The sequence below is a fragment of the Perca flavescens genome, chromosome 19, assembly GCF_004354835.1.
Source record: "Perca flavescens isolate YP-PL-M2 chromosome 19, PFLA_1.0, whole genome shotgun sequence".
In the NCBI taxonomy this organism is placed as follows: Eukaryota; Metazoa; Chordata; class Actinopteri; order Perciformes; family Percidae; genus Perca; species Perca flavescens.
In genome coordinates, this window is record NC_041349.1 from 20,001 (window position 1) to 30,000 (window position 10,000).

Genomic DNA, 10,000 nt, shown 5'->3' on the forward strand with positions numbered 1-10,000 from the left:
CTCTTTTATATAGACCTTAGTGGTCCCCTAATACTGTATCTGAAGTCTCTTTTTATATAGACCTTAGTGGTCCCCTAATACTGTATCTGAAGTCTCATTTATATAGACCTTAGTGGTCCCCTAATACTGTATCTGAAGTCTCTTTTATATAGACCTTAGTGGTCCCCTAATACTGTATCTGAAGTCTCTTTTATATAGACCTTAGTGGTCCCCTAATACTGTATCTGAAGTCTCTTTTATATAGGCCTTAGTGGTCCCCTAATACTGTATCTGAAGTCTCTTTTATATAGACCTTAGTGGTCCCCTAATACTGTATCTGAAGTCTCTTTTATATAGACCTTAGTGGTCCCCTAATACTGTATCTGAAGTCTCTTTTATATAGACCTTAGTGGTCCCCTAATACTGTATCTGAAGTCTCTTTTATATAGACCTTAGTGGTCCCCTAATACTGTATCTGAAGTCTCTTTTATATAGACCTTAGTGGTCCCCTAATACTGTATCTGAAGTCTCTTTTATAGACCTTAGTGGTCCCCTAATACTGTATCTGAAGTCTCTTTTATATAGACCTTAGTGGTCCCCTAATACTGTATCTGAAGTCTCTTTATATAGACCTTAGTGGTCCTCTAATACTGTATCTGAAGTCTCTTTATATAGACCTTAGTGGTCCCTAATACTGTATCTGAAGTCTCTTTTATAGACCTTAGTGGTCCCCTAATACTGTATCTGAAGTCTCTTTTATATAGACCTTAGTGGTCCCCTAATACTGTATCTGAAGTCTCTTTTATAGACCTTAGTGGTCCCCTAATACTGTATCTGAAGTCTCTTTTATATAGACCTTAGTGGTCCCCTAATACTGTATCTGAAGTCTCTTTATATAGACCTTAATGGTCCCCTAATACTGTATCTGAAGTCTCTTTATATAGTCCTTAGTGGTCCCTAATACTGTATCTGAAGTCTCTTTTATATAGACCTTAGTGGTCCTCTAATACTGTATCTGAAGTCTCTTTTATATAGACCTTAGTGGTCCCTAATACTGTATCTGAAGTCTCTTTTATATAGACCTTAGTGGTCCTCTAATACTGTATCTGAAGTCTCTTTTATATAGACCTTAGTGGTCCTCTAATACTGTATCTGAAGTCTCTTTTATATAGACCTTAGTGGTCCTCTAATACTGTATCTGAAGTCTCTTTATATAGACCTTAGTGGTCCACTAATACTGTATCTGAAGTCTCTTTTATATAGTCCTTAGTGGTCCCCTAATACTGTATCTGAAGTCTCTTTTATATAGACCTTAGTGGTCCCCTAATACTGTATCTGAAGTCTCTTTATATAGACCTTAGTGGTCCCCTAATACTGTATCTGAAGTCTCTTTATATAGACCTTAGTGGTCCCCTAATACTGTATCTGAAGTCTCTTTTATATAGACCTTAGTGGTCCTCTAATACTGTATCTGAAGTCTCTTTATATAGACCTTAGTGGTCCCCCTAATACTGTATCTGAAGTCTCTTTATATAGACCTTAGTGGTCCCCTAATACTGTATCTGAAGTCTCTTTTATATAGACCTTAGTGGTCCCCTAATACTGTATCTGAAGTCTCTTTATATAGACCTTAGTGGTCCCCTAATACTGTATCTGAAGTCTCTTTATATAGACCTTAGTGGTCCCCTAATACTGTATCTGAAGTCTCTTTATATAGACCTTAGTGGTCCCCTAATACTGTCTGTACTGTACAGCCACTAGAGCCAGTCCCACTATGAGCTTTCCTTAAGATGTGGAGGTGGAAGGTGCAGACAGACAGGCTCAGACAGACAGGTACAGACAGACAGGCTCAGACAGACAGGTACAGACAGGTTCAGACAGACAGGCTCAGACAGACAGGTACAGACAGGCTCAGACAGATAGCTACAGACAGGTTCAGACAGACAGGTACAGACAGGTTCAGACAGACAGGCTCAGACAGACAGGTACAGACAGGTTCAGACAAACAGGTACAGACAGACAGGTACAGACAGGTTCAGACAGACAGGCTCAGACAGACAGGTACAGACAGGTTCAGACAGACAGGTACAGACAGGTTCAGACAGACAGTTACAGACAGGTACAGACAGGTTTAGACAGGTTCAGACAGACAGGTTCAGACAGACAGTTTCAGACAGACAGTTTCAGACAGACAGGTACAGACAGGTTCAGACAGACAGGTACAGACAGGTTTAGACAGACAGTTACAGACAGGTACAGACAGGTTTAGACAGGTTCAGACAGACAGGTACAGACAGGCTCAGACAGACAGGTTCAGACAGACAGGTTCAGACAGACAGGTACAGACAGGTTCAGACAGACAGGTACAGACAGGCTCAGACAGACAGGTTCAGACAGACAGGTACAGACAGGTTCAGACCTTGGCTCCACAGGTGACATAAGGAGACTGACCGTCCTTCCCCGGCAACATGCCGATCACCTGGAGAGACAGACAGGTAGACAGACAGGTTACTGGTTAATAATATATATATTAATACATTTACACAGGTAGACAGACAGGTTACTGGTTAATAATATATATATTAATACATTTACACAGGTAGAGAGACAGGTTACTGGTTAATAATATATATATTAATACATTTACACAGGTAGACAGACAGGTTACTGGTTAATAATATATATATTAATACATTTACACAGGTAGAGAGACAGGTTACTGGTTAATAATAATAATACATTTACATAGGTAGAGAGACAGACAGGTAGACAGACAGGTTACTGGTTAATAATAATAATAATACAGTTACAGGTAGGGGGTGTATGGAATGCCGTTTTATTCAGAATTAAATAAATGAATAAATAAATAAATATGCCTTTTAAATACATCATGAAATAAATAAATGAGGCAATAAATACATAAATAATGAAATACATTTAATTATTTCATGGTACTTTTATTTCATAAGTCCATATTTCTTTATTTCACTCTCTATTTATTTCAAGTTCTTATATGTAAATCAGGGGGCGTGGAGACACTTTGGTGTTATGTAGTTGACCTGTCTGCAGTTCTGGGCGGTTGTTGTTCTGATTGTTCTAAATAGACTAAATAGGCATGCTATTTAAACAATCTTTCATTTATTGTCAGAAATCAAATTTTTGTGACATATTTAGACTGCAAGCAGGCACATCGGGACCAACGAGCAGGCTGATGTGCTGGGGCTGAGCCCCGGAGAGCCCCGACCCAATTTAACCCCTGTGTGTGTATGACAGACCTCCAGCTTACATTGGGTTCTCTGAGCGACGAGCTAGCAGCGACGAGCTAGCAGCGACGAGCTAGCAGCGGCGAGCTAGCAGCGGCGAGCTAGCAGCGGCGAGCTAGCAGCGGCGAGCTAGCAGCTGCGAGCTAGCAGCCCCGGCAGACGCTAGCTGGCTGTCCCGTCACTATATGGAGCTTCTCAACTCCGAAAACTTTGAAGCAAATTGTCAATTCGGCAACGATTTTCGCAAGACTGCCTATATTCAAAATGTTAACAGTTCATTTCTCGCCTAAAACGTTCTCAGAAGTGAATTTAGTGATGAATAAGACGGTGAAAATTGTTAAAATTGTTCTGTAGTTGGTCTGCCAAAGAAGTCCCATTCACCTTGTTCTGAATGTGAGAGATAGCCACGCCCCCCAATCTGCATATAGGAACTGGAAATAAAAGTCTGTTGAAATAAATAAATGGGGACTTATGAAATAAAAGTCTCTTGTCTCTTATATATATATATATATATATATATATATATATATATATATATATATATATATATATATATATATGAAAATTATTATGGGATGGAGGGAACATACCGGTTGAGTTTGATGAGGACGCAGGGCTGACCTCTGCTGTAACCATAGAAACGGTCCGAAATCCCAGAGCACTCCTCTAACATGGTGCGGTTAAACTGACAAGAACGCTTTGGGTTATTCCTGACCTGCAGATAGACAGGTTAGAGAGACAGACAGGTTACAGAGAGACAGACAGGTTAGAGAGAGACAGACAGGTAGAGAGACAGACAGGTTAGAGAGAGAGACAGGTTAGAGAGACAGACAGGTAGAGAGAGAGACAGGTTAGAGAGACAGACAGATAGAGAGAGAGACAGGTTAGAGAGACAAACAGGTTAGAGAGACAAACAGGTTAGAGAGACAGACAGGTTAGAGAGAGACCGACAGGTAGAGAGAGAGGCAGGTTAGAGAGAGAGACAGGTAGAGAGAGACAGACAGACAGGTAGAGAGAGAGAAAGACAGGTTAGAGAGACAGACAGGTTAGAGAGAGACAGACAGACAGGTAGAGAGAGAGACAGGTTAGAGAGACAGACAGGTAGAGAGAGACAGGTTAGAGAGAGACAGACAGGTTAGAGAGACAGACAGACAGGTAGAGAGAGACAGATAGGTTAGAGAGAGAAACAGGTATATCGTGGAAATAACACACTGAAAGTACGGGAGGTGGGAGGGACCAGGGATGTGGACCGGCAGCTGATTGGACGAACGCGTCACGTGGGTCTGGCTCCACAACAGAGCTTAATGGACGTTCAGAATACGATCTTGTATTTTACGAAAACAGTTAACCGAAATTTTCTTAGCCTCCCCTTTCGAATGTAACATTCAAATTACTAGAAAAAAGATTATATCCTGAGAAAAGTGGATTTTGAGAGGTACAGCTCCATAGACCTCCATTCATTCAGCTCTGGCCTGTGAGCACCATAGACCTCCATTAATTCAGCTCTGGCCTGTGAGCTCCATAGACCTCCATTCATTCAGCACTGGCCTGTGAGCTCCATAGACCTCCATTCATTCTACACTGTCCTGTGAGCTCCATAGACCTCCATTCATTCAGCACTGGCCTGTTAGCTCCATAGACCTCCATTCATTCAGCACTGGCCTGTGAGCTCCATAGACCTCCATTCATTCAGCACTGGCCTGTGAGCTCCATAGACCTCCATTCATTCTACACTGGCCTGTGAGCTCCATAGACCTCCATTCATTCAGCACTGGCCTGTGAGCTCCATAGACCTCCATTCATTCAGCACTGGCCTGTGAGCTCCATAGACCTCCATTCATTCAGCTCTGGCCTGTGAGCAACATAGACCTCCATTCATTCAGCACTGGCCTGTGAGCTCCATAGACCTCCATTCATTCAGCACTGGCCTGTGAGCTCCATAGACCTCCATTCATTCAGCTCTGTCCTGTGAGCTCCATAGACCTCCATTCATTCTACACTGGCCTGTGAGCTCCATAGACCTCCATTCATTCTACACTGTCCTGTGAGCTCCATAGACCTCCATTCATTCTACACTGGCCTGTGAGCTCCATAGACCTCCATTCATTCTACACTGGCCTGTGAGCTCCATAGACCTCCATTCATTCAGCACTGGCCTGTGAGCTCCATAGACCTCCATTCATTCAGCACTGGCCTGTGAGCTCCATAGACCTCCATTCATTCAGCACTGGCCTGTGAGCTCCATAGACCTCCATTCATTCAGCTCTGTCCTGTGAGCTCCATAGACCTCCATTCATTCTACACTGGCCTGTGAGCTCCATAGACCTCCATTCATTCTACACTGGCCTGTGAGCTCCATAGACCTCCATTCATTCAGCACTGGCCTGTGAGCTCCATAGACCTCCATTCATTCAGCTCTGTCCTGTGAGCTCCATAGACCTCCATTCATTCTACACTGGCCTGTGAGCTCCATAGACCTCCATTCATTCTACACTGTCCTGTGAGCTCCATAGACCTCCATTCATTCTACACTGGCCTGTGAGCTCCATAGACCTCCATTCATTCTACACTGGCCTGTGAGCTCCATAGACCTCCATTCATTCAGCACTGGCCTGTGAGCTCCATAGACCTCCATTCATTCAGCACTGGCCTGTGAGCTCCATAGACCTCCATTCATTCAGCACTGGCCTGTGAGCTCCATAGACCTCCATTCATTCAGCTCTGTCCTGTGAGCTCCATAGACCTCCATTCATTCTACACTGGCCTGTGAGCTCCATAGACCTCCATTCATTCAGCACTGGCCTGTGAGCTCCATAGACCTCCATTCATTCAGCTCTGGCCTGTGAGCACCATAGACCTCCATTAATTCAGCTCTGGCCTGTGAGCTCCATAGACCTCCATTCATTCAGCACTGGCCTGTGAGCTCCATAGACCTCCATTCATTCTACACTGTCCTGTGAGCTCCATAGACCTCCATTCATTCAGCACTGGCCTGTTAGCTCCATAGACCTCCATTCATTCAGCACTGGCCTGTGAGCTCCATAGACCTCCATTCATTCAGCACTGGCCTGTGAGCTCCATAGACCTCCATTCATTCTACACTGGCCTGTGAGCTCCATAGACCTCCATTCATTCAGCACTGGCCTGTGAGCTCCATAGACCTCCATTCATTCAGCACTGGCCTGTGAGCTCCATAGACCTCCATTCATTCAGCTCTGGCCTGTGAGCAACATAGACCTCCATTCATTCAGCACTGGCCTGTGAGCTCCATAGACCTCCATTCATTCAGCACTGGCCTGTGAGCTCCATAGACCTCCATTCATTCAGCTCTGTCCTGTGAGCTCCATAGACCTCCATTCATTCTACACTGGCCTGTGAGCTCCATAGACCTCCATTCATTCTACACTGTCCTGTGAGCTCCATAGACCTCCATTCATTCTACACTGGCCTGTGAGCTCCATAGACCTCCATTCATTCTACACTGGCCTGTGAGCTCCATAGACCTCCATTCATTCAGCACTGGCCTGTGAGCTCCATAGACCTCCATTCATTCAGCACTGGCCTGTGAGCTCCATAGACCTCCATTCATTCAGCACTGGCCTGTGAGCTCCATAGACCTCCATTCATTCAGCTCTGTCCTGTGAGCTCCATAGACCTCCATTCATTCTACACTGGCCTGTGAGCTCCATAGACCTCCATTCATTCTACACTGGCCTGTGAGCTCCATAGACCTCCATTCATTCAGCACTGGCCTGTGAGCTCCATAGACCTCCATTCATTCAGCTCTGGCCTGTGAGCTCCATAGACCTCCATTCATTCAGCACTGGCCTGTGAGCTCCATAGACCTCCATTCATTCAGCACTGGCCTGTGAGCTCCATAGACCTCCATTCATTCAGCACTGGCCTGTGAGCTCCATAGACCTCCATTCATTCTACACTGGCCTGTGAGCTCCATAGACCTCCATTCATTCAGCACTGGCCTGTGAGCTCCATAGACCTCCATTCATTCAGCTCTGTCCTGTGAGCTCCATAGACCTCCATTCATTCAGCACTGGCCTGTGAGCTCCATAGACCTCCATTCATTCTACACTGGCCTGTGAGCTCCATAGACCTCCATTCATTCAGCACTGGCCTGTGAGCTCCATAGACCTCCATTCATTCAGCACTGGCCTGTGAGCTCCATAGACCTCCATTCATTCTACACTGGCCTGTGAGCTCCATAGACCTCCATTCATTCTACACTGGCCTGTGAGCTCCATAGACCTCCATTCAATCAGCACTGGCCTGTAGCGCCCCCTATATGGATCCCTGGTGGAACTGCAACCAGTTCAGAAGCCGGAAGTAACGAGAGAGAGGAACTTCTTCCCTTATTAGAAATTCTTTGATTTGACACATGTGGGTTAGAGAGACAGACAGACAGACAGGTAGAGAGACAGACAGACAGGTAGAGAGACAGACAGGTAGAGAGACAGACAGGTAGAGAGACAGACAGTGTTACCTCGCCACTGTCCTCTTGAATGAAGAATTGATCTGGAGCACAGTTATCATTCATCTGAACCTGATAACTGTCGTTATACGCTGCAGACAGGTTAGAGAGACAGACAGGTTAGAGAGACAGACAGGTTAGAGAGACAAACAGGTTAGACAGAAAGACAGACGGGCAGACAGACAGGTAGACAGACAGACAGGCAGACAGACAGGTCTCTTACGGGACAGGAAAGTGTTGAGGTTCTGGATGAAACCATCCCAGCTCTCTGTCTCCGACACGGAGAACCTGATCCAGACAGGCAGATAGACAGACAGGCAGACAGACAGGTAGACAGACAGACAGGCAGACAAACAGGTATCTTATGGGACAGGAAGGTGTTGAGGTTCTGGATGAAACCCTCCCAGCTCTGTGACACGGAGCACCTTATCCAGACAGACAGGTAGACAGACAGGTAGACAGACAGACAGACAGGCAGACAGACAGGTAGACAGACAGACAGACAGACAGGTAGACAGACAGACAGACAGACAAACAGACAGGTAGACAGACAGACAGACACACAGACAGACAGGCAGACAGACAGGTCTCTTACGGGACAGGAAGGTGTTGAGGTTCTGGATGAAACCCTTCCAGCTCTCTGACACGGAGAACCTGATCCAGACAGACAGGTAGACAGACAGACAGACAGGCAGACAGACAGGTAGACAGACAGACACACAGGTAGACAGACAGACACACAGGTAGACAGGCAGACAGGCAGACAGACAGGTCTCTTACGGGACAGGAAGGTGTTGAGGTTCTGGATGAAGCCGTCCCAGCTCTCTGTCTCTGACACGGAGAAAGCAATCTCCAGCTGATCTCCTTTTGGACGAATCATCATCCCTGAAACAGAGACACTCGTTAACCAATCACAGCGCGTCTCTCTGTGACCTCATGGTAGTCCCAGGAGAGGCTCTGACCCCTTCTCCTTAATTTACACTCGTTAACCAATCACAGCGCGTCTCTCTGTGACCTCATGGTAGTCCCAGGAGAGGCTCTGATTGGTCCCCACTAATCAGTCCAAAGGTCCAGGCTGGCCTCTTAAGGGAACCTATTAAAAGGTGCCCCTGTAATAACAGACATGTTCCGTTACATGTTCCAGTCTCGTCTGTTGGAGCCGTTTGATTGGTCACAGCTAAACATGGAGGTGAGTTATTGAGCCGTTTCATTGGTCGAGAGTTAGATAAACATGGAGGTGAGTTATTGAGCCGTTTGATTGGTCGAGAGAGTTAGATAAACATGGAGGTGAGTTATTGAGCCGTTTCATTGGTCGAGAGAGTTAGATAAACATGGAGGTGAGTTATTGAGCCGTTTGATTGGTCGAGAGAGATAAACATGGAGGTGAGTTATTGAGCCGTTTGATTGGTCGAGAGTTAGATAAACATGGAGGTGAGTTATTGAGCCGTTTGATTGGTCGAGAGTTAGATAAACATGGAGGTGAGTTATTGAGCCGTTTGATTGGTCGAGAGAGTTAGATAAACATGGAGGTGAGTTATTGAGCCGTTTGATTGGTCGAGAGAGTTAGATAAACATGGAGGTGAGTTATTGAGCCGTTTGATTGGTCGAGAGAGTTAGATAAACATGGAGGTGAGTTATTGAGCCGTTTGATTGGTCGAGAGAGTTAGATAAACATGGAGGTGAGTTATTGAGCCGTTTGATTGGTCGAGAGAGTTAGATAAACATGGAGGTGAGTTATTGAGCCGTTTGATTGGTCGAGAGAGTTAGATAAACATGGAGGTGAGTTATTGAGCCGTTTGATTGGTCGAGAGTTAGATAAACATGGTGGTGAGTTATTGAGCCGTTTCATTGGTCGAGAGAGTTAGATAAACATGGAGGTGAGTTATTGAGCCGTTTGATTGGTCGAGAGTAAGATAAACATGGAGGTGAGTTATTGAGCCGTTTGATTGGTCGAGAGAGTTAAACATGGAGGTGAGTTATTGAGCCGTTTGATTGGTCGAGTTAGATTAAACATGGAGGAGGTGAGTTATTGAGCCATTTGATTGGTGAGTGAGTTATTGAGCCGTTTGATTGGTCGAGAGAGTTAGATAAACATGGAGGTGAGTTATTGAGCCGTTTGATTGGTCGAGAGAGTTAGATAAACATGGAGGTGAGTTATTGAGCCGTTTGATTGGTCGAGAGAGTTAGATAAACATGGAGGTGAGTTATTGAGCCGTTTGATTGGTCGAGAGAGTTAAACATGGAGGTGAGTTATTGAGCCGTTTGATTGGTC

The 10,000-nt window shown here is 45.1% G+C and overlaps 1 protein-coding gene across 1 annotated transcript in view; it reads right to left on the reverse strand.

The window, feature by feature from the left end:
- The window catches only part of LOC114546091 (sodium/potassium-transporting ATPase subunit beta-2), a 31,153-nt gene that overhangs the window by 5,960 nt on the left and 15,193 nt on the right, over nt 1–10,000 (reverse strand). The window contains exons 3-6 of the mRNA XM_028564755.1: nt 8,509–8,613; nt 7,741–7,820; nt 3,833–3,957; nt 2,399–2,459 (exon numbers count right to left, since the gene is read on the reverse strand). Coding sequence (XP_028420556.1) covers nt 2,399–2,459; nt 3,833–3,957; nt 7,741–7,820; nt 8,509–8,613 — 371 coding nt within the window. The remainder of the gene's footprint in view (nt 1–2,398; nt 2,460–3,832; nt 3,958–7,740; nt 7,821–8,508; nt 8,614–10,000) is intronic.